The 24,572-nt window shown below is 45.9% G+C and overlaps 1 protein-coding gene across 13 annotated transcripts in view; it reads right to left on the reverse strand.

Moving 5' to 3' along the window:
* PTPRT (protein tyrosine phosphatase, receptor type T) overlaps window positions 1-24,572 on the reverse strand; it is a 1,163,284-nt gene that overhangs the window by 283,599 nt on the left and 855,113 nt on the right. For all 13 annotated transcript variants that reach the window (XM_021078123.1, XM_021078122.1, XM_021078115.1 and 10 more), the window contains exons 10-11: window positions 2,717-2,918; window positions 1,265-1,367 (exon numbers count right to left, since the gene is read on the reverse strand). In XM_021078123.1, the coding sequence (XP_020933782.1) occupies window positions 1,265-1,367; window positions 2,717-2,918 (305 nt within the window). The remainder of the gene's footprint in view (window positions 1-1,264; window positions 1,368-2,716; window positions 2,919-24,572) is intronic.

The raw sequence follows: 24,572 nt of genomic DNA on the forward strand, positions 1-24,572 counted from the left end.
TGGACCTAGAGATGATCATACTACGCAAGTCAGAGAAGGACAAATACCATGTGATGTCACTTCAGGTGGAATCCCAACCACAACACAAAGGAACACGTCTGTGAAAGAGAAACAGTCACAGATACAGAGAACAGACCTGTGGTTGCCAAGGGGGTAGGGGTCGGGGTGGGGGAGGGGAGGATTGGGAGTTTGGGATTAGCAGATACAAACTATGCAAACTGTTATATATATAGGATAGATTAAAAAAAAAACCAATAAGATCCCACTATATAGCACAGGGAACTATATCCAATATCCTGTGATAAACCATAATGGAAAAGAAGAATGGAAAAAAAAATATGTATATCTGAATCACTTTGCTGTACAGCAGAAATTAATACATTATAAATCGACTATATTTCAATAAAATTTTAAAAATAAATCAAACAATAAGCATTCATTGAATGAATAAATAAACGGACGGTTTTCATCCCTTGTAGCCCTCTCCATTCCCGACACATAAGACAATCCATGCACATTCGTTACAGTGAACTGAGGCAGTCTGAGAGCTGTTCCACCCAACACTCTTCTTGGTTTTCCAGGTCTGTAGTCCCTTGAGCTCTGAGCAAACACCAGCAGTCAACATAGGAGCTGCTGCCCTTGTACAAAGGGTAGCTGATTTAAAAGAGATGTGTCCCTTCCCGAGAGCTACGAACCCATGGACTTGCATGGGACCAGCTTAGCTACCGAGATGCTTTCTCCCTGTGGCCCCAGGTCCACTCCTGGACTCCAGCAGCCTCTTGCTAAAATGAGCAGTATGACGCTGACTTCAAGCCCCCTGAGGGACTCCAAGGCCATAAACTGGACCAGCTCTGAGGTTGTGCCCCATTCGTGATCACAGAGCGGGTTATTGTTAGCACTGGGTGAATCTGTCTACCTGTCTGTTAATGTCAGTGGGACATGGAAAAGTGATCTTGCCAGAGAACTGTGTTTCGAGGCCTCTAACTCAACGAAATCAACTTATCATAGGCATGTTGCAGAAAATTCTCTCCCAGCCCCCCTCAGGTCTCCATCAGCATGTTCCCCCTAAACCAGTCCCAATGTCCCATGGTAGGGAGAGGGGGCTCCTGGCTTGGTGGCCCCCTCTGAACTTGTCTCGGGGCCTCTGGCCTTTTCCCTCCCAGCCAGTCTCACCCCGATGCACTCTGAGTGACATGATTCAGCTGGAGGTGTGCATGCTGCAGAGAAAGAAAATGGCAAACTCCAGGTTAAGACCCCTCCTCACCTGACGGGGGCTCCCCGAGACTGAGCAGGCTTCAGCATCACCGTGATGGTCGTGTCTGTTTCATTCAGTGGGGTATCTGTATCGTATTCAGGCATCGATGGAGCTAGACGGAGAACAGAGAGAGAAGGGGGCTGAGCACAGGACCCATCCCCCTCCTCCCCTCCCCTCCATGCCAGCCCTAAAGATACTCAGGATGCCTAGAAGGGGGATGTTTGGGAAATGATTGGATGAGTCCTGTGGCATCCCAGGCTTTCAGCAAAGCAGCTCCTGATGTCTAACCTGCCCGTAGCTTCCTCCACGGTTGAGCAGAGTCTGGGGAAGAGTAGCAATGATGTGGCCAGTAACCTTTATGAATCCAAAAATCCCATACTGACTAAACAGATAAATGCAAGGAAATACAGGTACTTAAAGATGTGCATGCAGAGTCAACCTTAAATACATTTAAAATGCAAATTACAACAGTGATGAACTATCTCCTCTTATCTTTTTTTTTTTTTAATGAGACCCTACCTTTTGATAAGAGTGGGTAAATCTAATCCCTTGGGAAGGTAATTTAGCCATTTGTATTAAGAGCTATTAAACCCTTTTAATTCAGTATTTCAATTTCTGGAATTTAATCCTAAAGTCATAATCCAAGCCAACAAATTAAACTTTATTCTGTAACATGGTTATTGAAGCGGCTATTTTATAAAAAAAAAAAAAAACAAAACATGGAGGCACCAAATACATCCAACCACAGGGGAATGTTTAATTAAATCACGTCCATTCAGTTGACAGAACATCCTAATGAAAGCAGTGTAGAAACATGTAAGATGCTTATGGTCTAAGGATAAGTGGAAACATTAAGCTAACAAAAACACCGTGGGTCTGTATCTATGCAAAATATGTATGGATGCAGGCCAGAATTGCATTCTGGAAAAAAAAATGTAAATTGTAAAATGGGTTCTGAGCTAATTGTGCTTTGATGCTGTCTGGTGGGAGGGGACGAGGCCCTAGTGTGATGGCAGGTGACATCTTGGACCACTATGGCTTTGTAACAGCCATTCGCTCATTTGTTCATTCATTCATTCATTCATGAGACATTTCATGAGAACCCATGCTGTGCCCTACACTGCTAGAAGGAATATTCCTGAAAATAAATCACATTTTTACAAACACATTTGTATGGGGAAAATGCACTATAATGCAACCGTGTGGTGGGGAAACTATTTGGTGAGTCATTCAGTGTTCTCTCAGGTCTGGTTGAATTCATATATTTTTTTACATTCAAAAGTTCACAGATTAGGTTTTCTTCATGAGACAATGGTGACACACAAGGGGTTACATCATCCTCGTTCCTCCAAACCCACATGGTGACAGTTGGCTTCTGCCTTTTTTCACTCCCACGAACATGACGCATGGAAAAACTCACTACCACCGTCTTTCTTCCCTTCCCCTTTTGAAGACAGATACCTGAAATTTTGGTGGCGATCCTGGTGGTGACGGGGGGCCCAAAGCCCTTTGCAGTGCTGGCTTTGATGGTGAAGGAGTAGGTGGTCCCCGGATACAGGCCCACAAAGAGATGGTGGGTTTCATTCCGAAGCTTGAACACTTTGCCCCTCTGGCTGGAGAGGTCAGCACTCGGGTCCAGAGAGCCAATGGCCTTGTAGTTGATCTGGATAAGAAGGCAGCAAACAAACCAATCAGTGCCTCCCCTGGGAAGCTGGGCAGAGCTCATCCAGAGGAGCATCAGGGGAGGAAAGGAGAAGGTACATGAGCTCGGTCAGCAAGTTCTGCAGTTACTGTCCACGGTACAGCCGACCCCAGCCTCTGAATACTCCACGGCTGATGGTCTGGAGCATCGCTGCCCACTAGAATTAGAATTTGAGCCACATACGTCATTTCTTGTAGTCCCATTAAAGAGAAAAGAAAAGAATATAAAGTTATTATTTGTTTCTTTTTTCAGGGACGAACCTGCAGCATAGCAAAGTTCCCAGCTAGGGGCTGAATCGAAGCTGCAGCTGCACGTCTACACCAAAGCCACAGCAACGGCAACACCAGATCTGAGCCACACCTGCAATCTACCCTGCAGCTTGCAGCAACACCAGATCCTTAACCCACCGAGCTCGGCCAGGGATTGAACCCACATCCTCATGGATACTAGTCAGGTTCTTAACCTGCTAAACCACAACGGGAACTCCAAAGTAAAGCTAATTTTAACAGCATATTTTGTTAAACCCAGTAAATGCAGAATATTGTTTCACATGGCAATCAACATTTAAAAATTAATGAAATGTTTTATATCCTATGCTTCATACTAGGTGTTAGAAGTTGAGGATATATTTTACCCGATGGCACATCTGCATTTGGACTAGCCACATTTCAAAAGTACAGTGACCCCGTGTGGCCAGCGGCCCCCACTTTGGACCACCATGGGGTTGTAGAGTGGTGTCAAGGTGTAGTATCCTGATAAGAATTATCTGGAAGGCTAGCTAAAAAATGCAGTTCCCTATGCCACTCTGGTGCTTTCTCAGGCATCATCTTGCTTGTCTTTGCCCCAAACTTTGAGAGTATAAACATATTTATTCTCACTTTAATGATGGAGAAACTGAGACTCCCCTGGAAACAATCTGAATTAAACCAGAGCTTTTCTGGAGTTCCCTCAGTAGGTGAAGAACCTTACACAGTGTCTGTGAGGATGCAGGTTCGATCCCCTGGCCTTGCTCAGTAGTTTCAGCATCTGGCATTGCCATAAGCTGTGGCACAGGTTGAGGATATGGCTCAGATATGGTGATACCATGGCTGTGGCATAGGCTGATAGCTTCAATTTGACCCCTAGCCTGGGAGCTGTCATATGCTGCAGCAAAAGCCATTAAAAAAAAAAAAAAGATACTATTTTTGGATCTACCAGCACCCAATTAAGAGACAGAATACTACCAGACCTGAGATTTTTCTCCTCAAGCCTCATTCCAATCCTACCTGCCTCCCCCAGCAACGATCCCTCTATCCAGACTTCTAACAGCAGAGACTAGCTTTGCCTGATTTTAAACTTTATATAAATGGAATCGTACAGGGTGTACCCTTTAGGGGCCTTTTCTTTTTCTTTTTGGCCACACCCATGGCGTGTGGAAGTTCCCAGACCAAGCATCGGACCTGAGCCACGACAGCAAACTGAGCAGCTGTAATAACAATGCTGGACACTGAACCCACTGTGCTACAAGAGAACACCAGAGCCCGCTGGTTTTGCTCAGCGTTACATGTGTGAGATTCGTGAGGCTGTCACCAGTAGCTGTAGATCACGCATTTATTTGGTATCCTCTCACTGACGCAAGATGAAACCCAGATCTTTTGGACTCTGAAACTGGTGCTCTTTATTTCAAACCACACCGCCGGGCCTGAAGACGAATTTCATTAACTGAAGAAATGGGTTCATTCATTTACTCATCTGCTCCTTTACAAACATTTCCTGCACACCCCTGTATTCCCAGAACTGCACTGTGTGCAGCCAGGCCCTAGCACATGAATACAATGAACACGAGCCAGATTCTGTCCTCAAGGGCCTTCTGTTCCAGGACAAGGTGAGTCAACGACACAGACACCTCACATCACTTGGTCTTCCATCAGGAATGTCCCATGCTTGACAGGAAGGTCAAACCCAGGCAGAAAAGAGAACTCACTAATGTCACTTCAAAAATTAGCAGTTTTCTGTTTCTGGCGAGGGCACCCAATGTTCTGGAGAAACAGGTAACTTCTCCCTCCCCTATTAAGCAGGAGCAGTGCAGCAATTGATGCTATGTGTGAAGGAGAGAGGTCAGACTTTGTCTGGAGCATGGTGAGCACGGGAGGAGAGCTGAAGGACCTAGGCATCGTGCAAGCAGAGCTGGCAGGGCCACCTGTCCTGCAGGTTCCTGGGGGGCATGTTCACAGCGTTCCCTCTGGTCACCCTGCCTACACCAGCCCTTTCCCAGAGGAGAGAGTCACAAAGATCTATCTCTCTCTGTTTGAGGGCTTTTCTCATAGGTGCTTACAGGAGGCGCCAGGTAATTCACACCCCCGGAACCAGACCGATAGGAGCCGATACATACATTCCCTGGCTCCTCTCTAGCAAATCCCTGAAGCATCCAAGGGGACTCCCCTGAGCAATGCCATGCCACTAGCCTCCATAGGTAGGTGGCTGGAAAAAACACGCCCAGCTCTGGCTCCCTCCCTTCCTCATCCCCACTCCCCAGTGTTGCCTAAACTTCTCAATAATCTGTTCATGCTCGCATCCTTGTCTCAGGCTCTGCTTCTGAGAAACTGAACTAACACAAAGAGCTCACGGAGGTATCTCGGGGAGATCTGAACTAACACCTGAGGACAATCCAGAGTCAGAGCAGAGGAGAGGGCATCCCAGGTTCTGAAGAGGGAACTAACCAGGCAAAGACCAGGGTTGGGAAGAGGCTCGGGAGAATGGAGAAAAGTCCAGAGCTGATTGGAGAGTGGTGAGCAAAGATGGGGGCTGGGCGCATCTGGATCCCAGTTTTCCCTGGTGGCAGAAGAAGGGAGATCTTCAGAGGGCTCTGCCGGTGGCTGGCAACCCCAGTCCAGTGAAGACGTGTTCAAGCATCCTTCTGAAATTCCGCCCCAGTCCCCTGCCTGGGCTGGTGGCAACTACATTGATATACAGACACTGGGTGGTAAAACTCATGCCTTATTTACTAGCCAACTCTTTTTCTGCACTCCAAATTCAATCCAAAAGCGACTCAATTTCCACCAAGCTGTCAATATAATATACCGTGCTCCCCTGCTCTCCTAACCTTTCCTGGTATTACAGGATCCTCACTTACTTGTAATGAAACACTATGAATAAATCAATGTATGTTAATATACCGTGTCTTCAATTTTTTATGAAGGGCTTCACCAAATCTAATTCCCACTGCTTTGTCAGAAACAGTCTCTGAAAAATTTAACTTGCAAGTTTTGTGAAGTTAGTGGGGGATCGGGGCTGCAGAGGGAAAGAAGGAAGGTGAGAAAAATTGAAGGGGATGGAGCTGGGACCGTAAAATGCATACCGCAGTGTGAATCTTCATTTGGAAGTGAAGAAGGAGGAAGATTTATTGGAATAGCAAACATAAAATAAGGAGGTGGGGGAGGGAAAGAGTGCCGAGCTGTACATCAACCTTGGGCTCCAGGGGCAGGGCTATGGCTGCAATGAAGTGCTCGGGGCCACCCCAGTCTCCTCTGGCCACCCTCAGTGGGACTCCCAGCCAGAAACCAGGGTCAGCATTTCATAATGAGACTCCAGTTAGATCACCCCTTTGAATCAAGAGGGCAAATCCGAAACACATTCCTACCCTGTGGTCCTCCATCAGCGGGCTCTGGGAGCTGGCCTCTCCCGCCTCCCTCTTGCATTCCAGCCTTTACTTCAGCATCCAAAAACAGCCACAGTCCCTTTTGCCACAGGGCTTTTGTACCTGCTATGCTGTCAGCTCGGATACTTTTTCTCTTCCTGTATCTCCCCTTCATCATTAATGACTCCTCACCCTCAGATCTCACCTATAATGACACTTGCCATGAACACCTTTCCTGAGTCCCAGGTCCTCCAGTTTTATGTTCCCAAAGTCACATGGCTCATGACTCTCCTTTGAACGACCACACTTATATTTAGCCATGCCATTATTTTATTGATGAGTCCCTTTTCCACCAGGTCAGGGGTGGAAAAAGTAAAGCCTGAGAGCTAAATATGGCCCATCATCTTTTTTTTTTTTTTCCCATCTCATGGCATATGGAGCTTCTGGGCCAGGGATCAGATTTGAGCTAGAGTTGCTTCCTTTGCAGCTGTAGCAATGCAGGATCCTTAACCCATGGTACTAGGCCAATGGAGTTTCCTGGTGCTCCAGAGATGCCACTGAACCCCCTGCATCACACCAGGAACTCCTATCATCTGTTTTTGTAAGTGAAACTTGATTGGAACATAGCCACACCAGTCTGTCTGTATTAGCCATAGCTGCTGACACACTACAATGGCAGGTAGTTGTAACAGAGACCCTATGGCCCACATGGTCAAACATATTTACTCTCTGGCCCTAGACAGAGTTTGCTGTGCCCTGGACTAGACTTTAAGTTCCACGAGGGCAAGGATCTAATCTGAGGCTTGCTCTGCATTTTTTCCTCACGGTGAATAAATGATCAACCCAGGTGTGGGGCTTGAGTGCTTTGCTTAACCTTCCAGAACCTTGGGCTCTTCAAAGGTAGAATAATCCTTCTGGGAGTTCCTGTTGTGGCTTAGCAGGTTAAGAAGCTGACATCATCTCTGTGAGGATACAGGTTCAATCCCTAGCCTCGCTCAGTGGGTTAAGGATCCAATGTTGCCGTGAACTGTGGTGTAGGTTGCAGCTGTGTCTTGGATCCTGCGTTGCTGTGACTGTGGCATAGGCCAGCCGCTGTAGCTCCGATTAGACCTCTAGCCCAGGAAGTTCCATATGCCACAGGTGTGGGCCTAAAAAGAAAAATAACTACAATCCTTCTAATTTCAGTTTCTCTTTTGATTTCTGTTGCAGAGTGATCGGCAGCTTCCTTAATCTTGGAAGGCAGCCCCTGTTTGGGAGTAAGGCTCCAGAGAGTCCGGGAGTGACTTTAGTCTCTGCATCAAGGCTCCAGCTGCAATGGACCAGGGAACATCCTGGGAACAACAGGTAGCCCTTCCCCTGTGGCTTGACAGGGATGGGACAAGACAGGCAGGTGGAGCAGAAAACTATTTCCCTCAAAGAGCCCGTCAGGAAGGGCTTGCTTGTTTCTTGAACGGGCTTAGATGGAGCCAGGCTATGCTCCAGGCACTGAGCCAGGGGCAGAGTTAGACCACAGGGAATCCATGTTCAGACAGAGCAGCTGACAAGATTCTGGCTCGGAAGATAAGACGGTGGATGGTTAAGGGAAGACACAAGATAAAGCAGGGCCAAGGGAAGTGGCCAGGACTTGGAAGCAGGAGGTCAGAAAATGTAGTCATGACAAACACACCATTTTGGAGCCCTCAGCATGTGCCAGGCATTATGTGGGGGGGGGGGCTCACATAGAAATCATCTCATTTAATCCCCTAAAAAATGGTGTGGATTCATCATGGTTCTCCCCATTCCTCAGGTAAGGAGACTGAGGCCAGGAAAGGTGACATAGTCAAAACGTGAGCCAGAGTGAAGACAGCTCTGCATGAGATCAGGCAGCTTGCTGGAAGGACAGATCGGAACCCACCATTCACATGGCGTTCTCCACTGCCTCAGCTTTACCACAGTGGGTACCATGATGCAGCAAGAATGTGGGTAAATCTACCTGAAGACACAGGGATGCCCTGGAAGGACCAGAGGGCTGTGCAAAGAGCTCATACCCAAACAGATGACCCCATGTTGAGGAAACTCATGACAGCATCAACTGTCATTTTTGATGGTACGATCGGGGTCAAGACTTGCCCACCTACAGCCTGAAGTTCCAGAAGCATCCTCTATATCTTCGTACCTTCTCCTCTTCCTACTATTCACGTGGCATCTTCCCCCTAAGCCTTTTGGGGAAGGAAGGGTTTGGCACTAAGTTATCCATTTCTATCTGCTTCTGACTTTCTCCAAGTGGTTTCCAGTCCATATTCTGGAATTCTGAAGAGAACAGAGTTTTCACAAGGGCACCGTAAAATGGACTGACACGATCAGTTCAATGGATAAAGGGTTAGATTCCTTTTTTAAAAAACAAACCTCAAAACAACTGGTTAAAATGTTTCCTCCTTTTTGGAGGACTGCTGTAAACGTGTTGACAGGCATGGTCCTTGCCATTTTTGCAACTTCCAAGGCAAACGTAAAAAAGGAGACCCGTTCAAGGTCATCTCCTCTTCTTAGAAGCAGAGCATTGACTCTCGTTCGCTGACAATTTAAAGATAAAATGCAAACATGTTCCTTCTGAAAAGCAGTGCGAAGGCACAGATGCTGTAATGTACATGCCAGTGACTTCTTGGCCGTGGGGTCCTTGTTTTTCCCAGAGGGCAGAGGACTAGAATGACAGCAGAAAGATGACCGTGGCCGACATGTACACTTCTGATCTCCATTTCTATCACTGTTGGGCCAGCGAGGGAGGGCAGGGACTTGCCGCTTTTGTGCATAGACAGCTACTGCTTTTGCTCCCATTGCAAAGAGATCACTCTCTCCATCAAAAGATGCTCAACAAGAACTGGTTCTCTGCTGGACTCAGTCTGAGCTCTACAGAAACGTCAATGAAGAAGACCCAGTTCCTGACTTTGGGGACCAAGAGAGGAACTGATGATGCAGCAAGAATGTGGGTAAATCTGGGGACATAGATCTGGAAGTAACTGATTCTACCAGAGAGACTGAGGACAGCCCTCCAGAGAAGCTGCAAGAGCATTGGGTCAGGCCGGTGTCCCTCAGCCCAGACTCCAGAGCATGTGTCCTGGGGACCTTTTAAAAAGTATCACTGCTGCCTGCACCCAGCCTGGACTAACTGAGCTGAAGGCTCTGGCTACAAAGGCCTGGACAGCCACACATTTTTGAAGTTCCCCTGGAGGTTCAGTGGGGCTGAGAATGCTGGGCTAAGCCCTAAAGTATGAAGGTGAACGAGCAGGATTGTGAAATGTGGCACATGCCAAAGAAAGGTGTCCTGGAATAGCATGCTGGAAAGAACTGGAAACTCATCCCTGGCATATCACAATAATCGCTGAAGGCAGGATTCATTGATGAATGCTAATACTGGTGGGTGAAATGAGAAAGTAGAATATTTGCATAGCCTTATCTCTTCCCAAATTTAATAAGACCACAAGTTCTTTGATAGCCTTCCTCCCAGCTAATTTCTCTCTCCTTGAGTGTGGGCTGGATCAAGTGACTCACTACAGAAAGGGGGAAAATAGTAGCTTTAAAGTGGAGAGATGTGGCAGATACCAGCTTATTAACCAAGGGATCAAGGTCAATGTTGCCAGTGAGAAGTCACTTCGGTCAAGGCCCCCCTGGTATGTGATGAGAAGGGTACATACCCTCTGTGTAGCCTTCTCCAGTACCTCCATCCACTCATGAGACAGTAGCAGACTACCCTAGATTGAGTACTGGTCATCACATTGAAAAAAATGTCAAGGTCATGAAGGAGTTCTCGCTGAGACACAGCAAGTTAATGATCTGGCATTGTCTCTGCAGCAGCTAGGCTTCGGTCTGCTGAGGCGTGAGTTGGATCCCCGGCTGACACAGTAGGTTAAAGATCCAGTATTGCCACAGCTGTGGTGTAGGTCACAGCTGCAGCTCAGATTTGAATGCTGGCCCAGGAACTTCCATATGCCATGTGGACAGCCATAAGAAAAACCCCAAAATGTCAAGGTCATTCATAAAGACAAAGCAAGACCAAGAAACTGTCATGGATTCAGGGAGCATAAGGAGGCATGACCCCTAAATGCTTTGTGGGAAGCTAGAAGGGAGAAGAAAAATAAAAAATAAAAACACCTGGGGAAAAACTTGGGATATCGGGGGGGGGTAGTCTAAAGTTCAGTCTAAAGTAATGCACAGATGTGAATTCTCAGTTTTGATAAACATGCCATAGTTAGATGATATGTTAACATTTGGGGAAGTTGTGTGAAGGGTAGAGAACTTGCTGTACTATTTTTGCATCTTTTTTGGTAAATTTAGAATTATTTCAAAATAAAATGTTTAAGAAACCACAACAAAATGTGGCAGGCTGGGTTCAGGCACCTGTGAGGTCTCTGTGGTGGCAGAACAGAATCTACAAGATATTCACCGAATTTTGGACTTGGCCCTGCGCTAAGCAGTAACAAAAATTTAGAGACTCATTCCAGCACAAGAGATAAGCATGACCACAGGAATGAGATGGAAAGGCACAGCTGGATCATGGCTTGGAAGGAAGGGAAAGTGGGGAGCAGGTCATAGAGAAGGTTTCTGGGGTCCAGAAGCTTCCCCATAGAGTGTGAAAGTATTAGCCAGATGAAGGAGTTGGGAAAGGGGTGGGAGGGAGTGAAGAGAGACAGAGGGGAGTGAAGAAAGACAAGCCAGAGAAATGCTCTTGGACAGGATGGCTACTGGCCTATGAGTGCTTTTGTGCAAAACAGAAACAGGCATTTCTCTAGGAAGATGCCGAACCCTCTCAACCCCAGTCCCCTGTACTTCAGTGAGCTGAAAGGGCCCTTGCGAGAAGAAAAAAAACAAAACAAAACATGCCTTTCTTAATGCCTAGTCATTGTCCTCTGACAGGTACAGGAGGTTTCTGGCTCAGTGGATTTCATCCCCTTGGTGGTAGAGTGTACAACCTGGGTACCCGTACGTGATAGCCCTGCTCTGAGGTCAGGTCCCAGAAGCCTTGATATGAATATTCAAGTGTTTGGGTTTTGTCTTGAGGGCAGTAGGGAGTCATGAAAGGGGAGGAATACAGCATCATACTGTATTTAGGAACAGGGCTCCCAAAAGTGTGGTCTATAGACAAAACAGCATTAGCATCACCTGGGAGCTTGTCAGAGATGCAGATGCAGGGGCCCAGCTCAGACCTCCTGACCGAAACATCTGGGGTTTGGCCCAGGAATCCGCATTTAACAAGTTCTCCAGGTGATTCTCATGTGCTTAAATTTGGAGAGGTGCACGCTCTTCAGGAAACAAGCAGCCTGAACTGACTGAAGGAACAGGGCCTCTTGAGAGGGCCTGACTCTCATCTGGATGACAGGTGACAAAGAAGCCCTGCTTCAGGCTGGACGCTGGGGGCAGGGAGATAAGGGCGGGGAGCTCTGAGAGGTGCTGAATTCTGGCTGGTGAAGGACAGAGTCCCTAGAGATGTAGAAATAACGTAGGGACCACACATAACACTGGGCCTGAAGGTGGCTGAGTCTTTTAAGGAAACTGTTGGGGGAAAATCTGTGACTATCCACCAGCCTGATCCTTCTGATGCTGCTGACATTCAGGAACGCGAAGAGTCGGGGATGGGAGACCATGGGTGGTCAGGCTGCCCAAGACAGCTCCTCTCTTGCTCTCTGTACGTCCCCGTTCCACCAGAGCCTGCCTCACACCCTACTCACCTCGCTGACCTTCCTAGACACTTGCCCCCGCCCCCAGCTAGTGGCTGTTCTCATCTTTAGATCAGACATCTCCACCATGATAGCTTAGCAAAGGCACCAAAGGGGCCCGCCCCTCTGCTAGTTTCCCTGGTGACCAATGAGCCGTCTAGACGTCCATTCCCCCAACAAATGGCAACCTCCCCCACCGGCCCCCAAGAGCGAAGACTGCCCTGCCTGCCACCTCCCATACAAGGTGTTGCTCCAGGACCTTCTTCAGACGTGTAAGAACCACCCCCCATCTATTAAACCATTGATATCTCTGTTGCTGACACTAGGCTCGCTCTTTGGCCTTGAAGCTGGGCAAGCGCAGGGCTTGCAGGCCTGCAGCGTGCAGCCCAACAATTAGATTTCCATCTGGAAGAACCTGTGTTGAAACTCAAATCCACCACTTACCAAGACTGAGTGACTAGGATGCATCTTGGAACCTCACCAGCCAAAAGCGCTCTCCTAACCATCGGATGAGGCAGCACCTCCCAGCCCTGCCAGGCTTCTCTGGTTCCCAAAGCTGGGCTCCAGGGTCAGAGGCCCAGACTGCGGGCTGAGCTGGCTGTGCCGGGGCCTCCCTGGGCTGCACTTCTTTCTGGGCGCTGCCAGCACGGCACAATGTGCTGGGCAGGATAGGGTCACTGCCGCCCGGCAGGGAGCTCGTTCCAGTCTTGCGTGGACTCCCCTGGTTCCCAGGGATCAAAGATGTTGGCCCAACATGGCTGTTACTGATTTCCAATCAATACCTTGTTCTCTGAAACCTTGTTGGTTTCCTGGTGACTCTGGGATCAAACAGCAGGAGAAAGCAAGCTCAGAATCCAGCTGGCCCCAGGTCTTTCATATTCATCACCCAGCAGCCAAAACTGCAAGGTTGGCCAGCGGGTGATAATAACTAGAACTAACACACATTGAGTGCTTACCATTCTGATGCCAAAGTCTGGCATTTTCCACACAGGTGTGCGCTGCTGTCTTCCCCAAATCACCACCTGCCCCTCACCCCTCAGCAGACAGACTTCAGGTGAGGGTCTTTCTGCCAATACATGATTCCTACAGCATCTCAGTCCCTCCAAATCTCCCGACTCCTACTCCTCTCCTGCTCTCCCCTTCTCTTCCCCACAGGGGACGGCTATTCTGACAGCGTCACTCTTTCAAACTGCTCTAAATTTCAACAGGATTCCCATAACAGGACAACCACCAACGCCAGTGGTCAATGCATCAAGCATCCACGCATCAAGCTCTAAGTTGTTTCTTCCTAAACTGTCATAATGCAGCTTAAGAATGTGAAGCTTAAACCTCCTTTCAGCTTTTAATCTCATGCTGGGGTGTCCTGGGTGCCATGATTTTATTATTTTCACCGAAATCTTTTGGCTTAATGAGTCTGTCTAGCGATATTCCCAAATGCTTTCAGCCTGCATGGCAACATTTCTCGGGTTTCTCAATGTAAGCGGTGTGCCTTCCCACTTCACACTCAGCTGATTTCTCTTCTGCTGAGATGAACCTGGTGAAGTTGCTAAGTTGCATGACCAGTTCCTCTTCTGCTGGCTTTGGACTCGGAGATGTGACAGAAGCTGGATCACATCCTTGACCTTGCACTCTGGCACTCTGCAGCCCTACCAATGCCCTTAGAGGCAGAAACAGCCTGGGGAAATCCTTCAATGAAGGCAAGGGCTGGATTCTCTTCATTCACTGCTCCATCAACACCCATCCTGGCACAGAGTAGGAGTCCGTGAGGTTTGCTGAATAAATGAGAATTAAGAATGAAAACGTAACAAACTCAGGATGTGGTCCAGCTGGGTTTGAAATGAAGCCATTCTGATGCGAAAGTCTGGCATTTTCCACACAGGGGTGCCACCTTGCCCTCAGCCCCTCTGTACATGTCCACATGTGACCAGTTGCTTGGCGGAGGGTGCCAGCAATGGGCAGGCCCCAAGGCTCTGCAGTGGGTCTGTCTGGGTCTGTCTTGCCATAGAGGGACTTGGCAAGCATCCCTGTAGCTGGCTGTCTGGCATATAGTTGACACTCAATTAAATTACATATTGAATAACTAACAAGTTGCTGAAGCTCTCATCCTCTTGGGTCTGAGTTTCCAAACCTGTATAAGTAGAAAGCCCCTCAGTGCTTTGCCATTTGGGGTGCTTTTTAAAAATGGCTGAACATCTTTGGACACTTCTCCCATCAAGAGGATTCTAGAAGGACCTGCAACTGTTTTGATGAGCAGAGTGTGGAGGAAATGATACTGTGAGGCTTGAGACTGGGTCATAAAGGGCAGTGCAGCTCCTGCCCTGTCCGTGGGGCCCCTCACATCTACAGCATCTAAGCTGCTGTGTAAGAAATCCAACCCCTGGGACGGCCATGCTGTGAGGAGGCAGAGGGCACATGGGGAAGCCACATGTCAGCGTGCTGGCTGAGAGCCCCAGCTGAATCCAGTCTCGGAATCACAGTGTCCAGGCACCAGACTGGTCAGTGAGACTCCAAATCATCCTCAGCTGTCTAGTCACGCCTGGCCATTTGAGTCTTCTCAGGTGGGTCCCTAGATGTCATGGGGCTGAAACAAGCTATGCTATTTCAAATTCCTGATCTAGAGAATCTGTGAGCATAATAAGATGGTTGTTTTGTGCCACTAAATTTTGGGGCGGTCTGTCACACAGCAATAGAAACTGGAACATCATTGATCCATTAGACTTGAGAATTTCTTTCTTTATTCCTTCCTTCCCTCCTTCCTTTCTTTCTTTTCTTTTTTTGTTTTTTTGGGTTTTTTTTTTTTTTTTTTTTTTTTTTGCTTTCTTTCTTTTTAGGGCCGCACCAGGGGCATATGGAGATTCTCAGGCTAGGGGTCAAATCAGAGCTGTAGCCACAGTGACAGCCATGCCAGATCCAAGCCACACCTGTGACCTACACCACAGGTCATGGCAATACTGGATCCTAACTCACTGAGCAAGGCCAGGGATTGAACCTCCATCCTCATGAATACTAGTCAGATTTGTTTCCACTGAGCTATGACAGGAGTTCCATTTTTTTTTTCTTTGTCTTTTTTTTAGGGCCACACCCGCAGCAAATGGAGGTTCCCATGCTAGGGGTCAAATTGGAGTTGCAGCCACTGGCCTACACCACAGTCACAGCAATGAGGGATCCAAGCCGTGCCTATGAGCTACACCACATCTCACAGCAATACCAGATCCCCAACCCACCAAGTAAGGCCAGGGATCAAACCCATGTCCCCATGGATACCAGTTGAGTTTGTTACTACTGAGCCATGACAGGAACTCCCTGAGAGTTTCGTAAGAGAATGGATACCATTTTATTCACTTTTGTGCTCCCCCAAATATAGTAGATGCTCAATAAATACATGCTACTTTCTTAACCAAGAGATCAAAGATAACAATTCTAGTAATGAGAAATTATGGTCCATATTACACCAGGGGCCTCCTGATAAAAGGTTCTGAGGAAGGCATATTGTTTGTATGGTAGTTTTGCCAAAAATGCATAACCTAAATTAAAGAACAGTCTACACAATGACTGACCAATACTCTTCGAAAGTGCCAAGGTCACAAAAGACAAAGAAAGACTATGGGGCTGTTGCAAATAAAAGGGGAAATGATGGCATAATCACAACAATTGCAGTTGATGTAGGATCTTGGACTGAATCCTGAATTGGAAAAAGGTTATCAGTGGGAAAACAAAGTAAAACTTAATTCTAGTATTAAACTTATACTTATTATAGTAAGTAAACTTAGGTTATAGTATTCTTCACATTGTAGTTTAAAATATCCATCCATGTAGTGTTCTGATTTCAGTTATTTCACTATGAGACTAACAGGGGAAGCTGGGTGATGGGTATGTGGGAACTGTACTAATTTTGCAACTTTTCTGTAAATCTAAAATTATTTTAAAATTAAACATTTTAGAAAAGAAAAGAACAAAAATAAAGGTCTGCTAAGTTGCATGGATTGGCCATACTGGAATTATGGACCCACAGGTCTGAAGTCAAAGGCTCAACTTCCTTGTAGAAATTCATTGCAATAATACTAAGAATGTGACTTAACATTTATTGCCATTCAGCCCTGCCAAGAGTCATGCTAGCCACTGTCCATGAACGACCCATTCAATCACAAGTTTATGAGGTTAGTACCATTATTATCCCCATCTCACAGATGAGTAAACTGAGGCTTAGGGAGAGAGACCACGTAACTCTGCAGGGTTCTCACAGCTAGTAAGTGGCAGAGCCAGGCTTGGAACTCAGGCAATGGGAATCTTAGAATCCATCTGCTTGACCTCAGTGCTCTGTTGTCATCATGAAGTGTGGCCTGTCTTGCTTCTAGGGGCTGGGAGACCCAAAACTGCCATGGGAAACCTGTTTGTTGAAAGATCAGCTGGAGTGAGATGACATCCTAGAGTCTGGAAGACAGGGAAGAGCTCCTGGTTAGGGAGCTGCGGACCTGGAGGCTAAAGTTAAGGAGAGTGGGGAGGAGGTGACTTTGGAGGCTGGAGAGAAATTACGGGGCTGCTACCTGACTGCACTTTCCAAGCATCCCTGGGCATTTCTTCCTGCCAGCTTGGAACTTCTAGCCTCCTTGTCAGAAGATGAAGGCAGGGGCAGATCTGAGCGGCCTTTCTGAGGAGAAATCCATTGATCACATAATCACACATTCTGGGTCAGCAGGGGGCTGAAGGCTAAAGTTTCACTCCATCATATTTTTCATTCATTCAGCATTTTTCTCATGAAATTAAAATAGAATTGATTTTCTCCCCCAGCCTCCCCTAAATTCGGCATCAGGAAAGGGAAAATAAGAGCGGGCATACTGCAGATCTGAGCGTTGGTTCCATCCAGCAGAACAGCATTTGTAAGATGTTTTATGAGCCCCTATTACTATGGGAAGCTTCTGTGAAAGTCTACTCAATTAATTTTTTTTTTTTTGGTTACATCTCCTCCCTCCCACAAGAGATGAAAGCTTCTGTTTTTCTCCCAAAGGATTCAAATGATCATTTATTCCAACACACTTTCTTCTCTTGGTCTCAGGTGAAAAGCTCCTTTTCTAATCTCGCCCAGGTGGTATTTCCCCAGAAGCGGGCACACAGCAGGTGACACTGCTATTTAGGGAACAGTCATTTCTGGTGAGCCAGGTCATCAAGGAGCCCACATCCTCCTACTCTGTGGTGACCCCAGGGCCTCAGCTGGGTCCAGAATAGAACCTCACCGTTGGAGGGAGCTTTTCCATTTACAAACACCCAAAAGAAACCAAGGCTCCGAGAGGTTAGGAGGAACAAATAGGGTCACACAGTAAGTGGATCTTCTCTGCGGAGGCCTCTGTGGGATAATGAAGCAGCTTGGGAGGGAGTCAGAAAACCTGGGTGCAAATCTCGATATTTCCTCTTAACGGATGGTTGTCTGGAGCAGCCTTGCCCACGAGAAATAGAATTTGAGCCACATTTGTCATGTCATACTTCCTAAGAGCTACATTAAAAAAAAAAAAATTAAAAGAGGAGTTCCTGTCATGGCTCAGTGGACATGAATCTGACTAGCATCCATGAGGACACAGGTTCGATCCCTGGCCTTGATTAGTGGGTTAAAGATCTGGTGTTGCCGTGAGCTGTGGTGTAGGTTGCAGACTTGGCTCAGATCCCACGTTGCTGTGGCTTTCATAGCAGCTACAGCTCCTATTTGACCGACAGCCTGGGAACCTCCATGTGCCCCGGGTATGGCCCTAAAATGACCAAAAAAATAAAAAATAAAAAATAAATAAAAGATAATGGGAGAAAGAAGTATGTATACATGTATGTGTAACTGGGTCCCCATGCTGCACAGTGGAAAAAAAAATCGTGTTGGGGAAATAATGATAAAAAATTAAAACATTAAAAAAATTAAAAATTAAAAAAAAAAGAAATGTGATACTAAATTTAATAATATATCTTATTTGACCTAAGATATCCACAATACTCTTATCTCAACATATAATCAAACACAATTAATAATGAGCTATTTTACATTCTATTGCCTACCATGTGAAATCCAGGGTGTATTCTACACTGCCTGCACATCTCGATTCAGACTAGCCACAGATCAGTGCTCAGCAGCCAAGTGTAACTAGTAAGATTTCCCCAGTGAAATTTTAATTCCACAGCTGTCTATGGACTCAGACTTATCTGCATAGCTGCTTAGGAACTTCATACATAATGTGCATTTGCATATAAAGAGAAAGATTTTTTTTTTTCATCACTTCCACCCCAAGAACAGGTTTTTCACCTCTTGGGGGCATCCTTGTTAAGAATACGTGGCCTAGGGAGGGATGGACTGGAGGTTTGGGATTGGCATATGCACACTGTGGTATATGAATGATTGGCCAATGGGGACCCACTGTAGAGCCCAGAGAATGCTACCCAAAGTTCTGTGATCATCTGTATAGGAAGAGAACCTGAAAGAGAATGGATGTGTGTACATGTTAACTGGATCACTTTGTTGGACAGTAGAAATTATCACATATTATAAATCAATTATACTTCAATAAAACTTTAAAAAATAGAAAAACAAAAAACAAACAAAACTAAAAAAAAGGAATACATGGTCTAGAACAAGCAGTAACAGCCCTGAGCTTTTCCTACCTGTAAACGGAGAATTTATGGGTGGACAAAACAAGGCAGGTTTTGTGGGGACGCATCGAGTAATGTCAAGAGTGGCACAGATATTAAGAACCAAGTTGGTCCGACCATCTTTTGATTGTGCTGTTTGCTTTTTTGATATAAAGCTATGTGAGATGTTTGTATATTTTTTGGACATTAATCCCTTGTCAGGAACTTTGTCTGTAAAGATTTTCTCCCACTCCGTAGGCTCTCTTTTCATTTTTTTATGGTTTCCTCTTGGTTAGAGGGTCAAGATAGACATTTATCCAAAGAAGAAAAATAGATGGATAAAAAGCACATGAAAAGATGCTCAGCATAATCATTAGAGAAATGCATAGCAAAACTACAATGAGGTTTCACTTTGCACCAGCCAAAACAGCCACCATCAAGATATTTACAAACAATAAATACTTGGAGAGGGTATGGAGAAAGGGACGCCTTCTACACTGTTGGAGGGAATGTAAGCTGGTACAACCACTATAGAGAACAGTATGGAGCTAAAAAACTAAATATAGAGCAACCATATGATCTAGCGATCCCATTTCTCAGCATATATCTGGAGAAAACCATACTTTGAAAAGGAACATGCACTATTTACAATAGCCAAGACATGGAAGAAATCTAAATGTCCATCGATAGAAGAACGGATACAGAAGATGTGGTACAGGGAGTTCCCATCGTGGCTCAGCAGTTAATGAATCCAACTAGCATCCATGAGGACACAGGTTCAATCCCTGGCCTCACTCAGTAAGTTAAGGATCTGGCCTTGCTGTGAGCTGTGGTGTAGGCCACAGACACAGCTCAGATTCTGTGTTACTGTGGCTCTGGTGTAGGCTGGCAGCTATAGCTCCAATTCGACCCCTAGCCTGGGAACGTCCATATGCCATGGGTGTGGCCCTAAAAAGACAAAAAAAAAAAAAAAAAGATGTGGTACAGTGGAATATAATTCAGCCACAAAAAGGAATAAAATAAAGCCATTTATAGCAACATGGATCGATCTAGAGATTATCATACTAAGTGAAGTAAATCAAAGACAAATATCATATGATATCACTTATGGAATCTAATACAATGATACAGAAGAACTCATTTATAAAATAGACACAAACTCACAGATTTCAAAATCAAACCTATGATTGCCAAAGGGGAAACTGTCCGGGGTGGTTAAATTACAAGGATGGGGCCAGCATGTACACACTCCTATATATAAAATAGATGAACAAGGACCTTCTGTACAGTACAGGGGGATCTACTCAATGCTCTATAATAACCTATAAGGGAAAAAAGAACGGATGCATGTACAACTGATTCTCTTTGCTGTATACCTGAAACGAATCCAACATTGTAAATCAACTGTATTCCAATAATTTTTTTAAAAAAAGAACCAAGTTGAACAGGTACTTCCAACACACTGTTTCCTCCTAGGTTGGGGTGGTGCCAAGGAGTCTGGCTCCTTCCCTGCCTGCAGGCAGCTCCAAGTGATGTGCTACCCACCCAGGTCCTCTTTCCTGCTTGAGGGGATTCCACCAATATGTCACACGGGAGACTGGTATGCTGTCTTTCATCCTGGCCATAGCCTATCCCAGGGCAGCAGGACCTTGTAGACCACAGCCTTCCCTTCTCTACTGGACACTGACTTGATGCCGAAGGACCAGAGGGAATCCCCAAGGGGCAGTCCAGTTCTCCTGATGCCCAGACCAAGCTTCTCTTCCCTCCCCTGGATGCCCACTGGCAGAGGGGTGGTGGCCAGGCATACTATCTCTGCAGAGATACAAGTCACATATTCCACACAGCACCCCCACACTATCCCTACAGTCCACCCCAGAATTGAGAGGTTGCTGCTGTGGGCTAAGGTGGTTTTAGATGCCCATGACCTCTGTAAACGAGATATAGATCTGATGCCCCAGCATCCTAGCAAATCTGGCACTGTCTTCCCTTCCCATCCCAATCCTTCGTCATGGCCAGTAGGATCCATCTCTGCACCTGTGGCTCCCAAGGAGTTCTAACTTGCCATTGACAGCCCCTCTATCCAGTTCTTTCTGTCCCACTTGAGTGAGACATGGCCCTAGAAGCAATGCCAGGGGTCATCGAGGGATCCTTTAGAATGTTTTGGAGACAGGAACCGCAGTCCCTCTTCCTCCGCTCTTCCTCTGATTCCATCCACTCCACACGGCACATGTGAGCAGAACTTATTGCAAAGACAATGACCTGGTGTATTCAGCCGGGGATGGCAGTGTAACGCCTACATAGGGAACATCTGATTGCCTGGTCTTCCAGAGCCATGCCTCATTATGGGTCCTCTATAGGGAGCTGCCAAGCTGCAGACTGGAAGGGAGATGGGCTTTGGGATTCTGCCTTTCTTTTCTTGCCTCACAGTAAAGTGTCCTTCTCCAACTCCTATGTTTCTTTATAGCTATCACCTCCGGGGGCGGGGGGGAGAGCTCAGAATGGAAAGAAACTGTTTTGAGTCTTATCAATAATGACTCAAAGAGAACAAAAAGACAAAATTTGAATTCTGAAAGACTTAACAGTATGGACATGCTCTCAGGTGCACAGGGCTGGTTTATAGCCTTGACTTTGAACGGCTGAGTGACCTTTGACAAAACTTAGTTCTATCATCAGAACGAAAGGCTTATTATGAATCTAAAATGTGTCTTTGAGTGTAAAAACCCTCAGAAATGCCTACAATATTGTAGGCTATCATCAAGGGGGTCAGTGAGATCTGAACTTACAACATTAGAGAGACGGTCTCTTCAGCAAGTGGTGCTGGGAAAACCGAGCATGTAAATAAATCAATGCATGGAAATCAATGAAACTCGAACACAGCCTCACACCATGCGCAAAAATAAACTCAAAATGTCTTAAAGACTTAAACATAAGACACGAGACCATAAAACTCCTAGAAGAGAACATAGGCAAAACATTCTCCTGGAATTCCTGTCATGGCTTAGTGGTAACAAAACTGACTAGTATCCATGAGGATGCAAGTTCGATCCCTGGCCTTGCTCAGTGGGTTAAAGATCTGGCATTGCCGTGAGCTGTGGCATAGGCCACAGAAATGGCTTGGATCCCAAGTGGCTGTGTCTGTGTCATAGGCGGGCAGCTGCAGCTCTGATTCAACCCCTAGCTTGGAAACTTCCATATGCTGTGGGTGCAGTCCTAAAAAGAAAAAAAAAAAATTCTCTGACATTGACCATACAAATATACAAATGTTTTCCTAGGTCAGTCTCCCAAAGCAATAGAACTAAAACCAAAAATAAACCAATGGTACCTAATCAAACTTATAAGCTTTTACACAGCAAAGGAAATGATAACAACAACAACAACAACAAAAACAACCTATGGAATGGGAAAAAAATAGTTTCAAACGATGCAGCTGACAAGGGCTTAATCTCCAAAATATATAAGCAATGCATACAACTCAACAGCAAAAAAACAAACAACACAATCGAAAAACGGGCAAAAGACCTGAATAGACATTTCTCCAAAGAAGACATACAGATGGCCTGGAGGCAGATGGAAAAATGCTCAATGTCACTGATTATTAGAGAAATGCAAATCAAAACTACTATGGGGTACCACTTCACATTGGTCAGAAGGCCATCACCAGTAAGTCTACAAATAGCAAATGCTGGAGAAGGTATGAAGAAGAGGGAACCCTCCCACAATATTGGTGGGAATGTAAATTGGTACAACCACTATAGAAAACCAGTGTGGAGGTACCTCAGAAAACTAAATATAGAACTCCTGGGCATATATCCAGATAAAACTTTCATTGAAAAAGATAACATGCACCCCTATATTCACTGCAGCACTATTCACAATAGCCAAGATATGGAAACAACCTTATAAACAACATTTATGTGCATCAACAGATGAATGGATTAAGAAGATGAGGTATATATACACAATGGAATACTACTCGACCATGAAAAAGAACAAAATAATGCTATTTGCAGCAACATGGATGGAACTAGAGAATCTCACATTAAGTGAAGTAAGTCAGAAAGAGAAAGACAAATACATATGATATCACATATCTGGAATCTAATATATGGCACAAACAAACTTATTTACAGAAAGAAACAAACTCATGGACATGGAGAACAGACTTGTGGTTGCCAAGGGGGAGAGGGAGGGAGTGGGATGGATTAGGAACTTGGGGTTAATAGATGCAGACTATTGCTTTTGGAATGGATAAGCAATGACATCCTGTGTACAGCAAAGGGAACTGTATCTAGCCACTTTTGACAGAACATGATGGAGGAGAATGTGAGAAAAAGAATATATAGGAGTTCCCACTGTGGCTCAATGGTTAACGAATCCGACAGTAACCATGAGGTTGTGGGTTCAATCCCTGGCCTTGCTCAGTGGATTAAGGATCTGGTTGCCGTGAGCCGTGTTCTAGATCGCACACGCAGCTTGGATCCTGCGCTGCTGTGGCTGTGGTGTAGGTGGGTGGCTGTAACTCTGATTAGACCCCTAGCCTGGAAACCTCCATATGCCATGGGTGCGGCCCTAGAAAAGACAAAAAAAGAAAAAGAAAAAAGAAAAAAGAAAAAGATGTACATATACATATAACTGGGTTACTCTTCTGTATAGCAGAAACTGACAGAACATTGTAAATCACCTATAATAAAAATTAAAAATAAATAATTTTTCAGAAAATCAAATTAACAATTATTTATGGAGTGTTCATATAAAGTAGCCATTTATTTTAGGCACTTGAGATATGTCAGTAAACAAGCAAAATGAAATCCCTGCCTTCCTTAAGTTTCCCTTCTAGTTGGTAGGGCAGCGAAAGGAGTGGAGATAATTACAAAAAAACATCATATATGTGTCAGTTATTTAATACGTCAGCAGATGATAGATGCCATGGAAAAGAAACACAAAGGAAAGAAACAACAGAAGGGCAAAGGGTCCAGGCGTGCTGGGGGAGACCAACTCGGGCTGCGGCATTAACTATGTCAGGCAGGTCCCGACGAGAAAGGGAGATTTGAGGAGTTCCCGTTGTGGCACAGTGGAAATGAATCCAACTAGGAATCAGGAGGTTGCCAGTTCGATCTCTGGCCTCACCCAGTGGGTTAAGGACCCGGCGTTGCTGTGAGCTGTGGTGTAGGCCAACGGCTGTAGCTCCGATTGGACCCCTAGCCTGGGGACCTCCATATGCTGCAGGTACAGCCCTAAAAAGACAAAAAAATAAATAAATAAAAGGGGAGAAAGGGAGATTTGAGCAAGGGCTCTGCAGAGGTAAGAGGTAAGCTGAGTAGGTAACTAAGAGAAGACCATTCTAGGCAGAGAGGACAGACCCCAAACTGGGATCATGCCTGGCTGATTTGAGGAATAACAAGGGGACCAGTGTGGCTGGAGCTCAGTAAGGAAAGAAGGGGAGAGTGGGAGACAGGGTGAGATGGAGAGTGGGAGATAGGGTGAGATGGAGAGTGGGGTAGACCCTCTGTGAGTCCTTGCAAGGATGAGGCTTCTGTCCTGGATAGAATGGGGGCCACTGTTAAGTCATGGCAGCATCAGTATGGGGAGTCAGTCCCTGAGACAGACCTGGTGGTAAGCACTGGCCGGACCAACTGAATCCTTTGTCTGTAAAGGTGATCCATAACTGTTCTAACTTGGGCCAGAGGATTCCTGGGCATCTGGGAGGACAGG

Source organism: Sus scrofa, chromosome 17 (assembly GCF_000003025.6).
Source record: "Sus scrofa isolate TJ Tabasco breed Duroc chromosome 17, Sscrofa11.1, whole genome shotgun sequence".
Lineage (NCBI taxonomy): Eukaryota > Metazoa > Chordata > Mammalia > Artiodactyla > Suidae > Sus > Sus scrofa.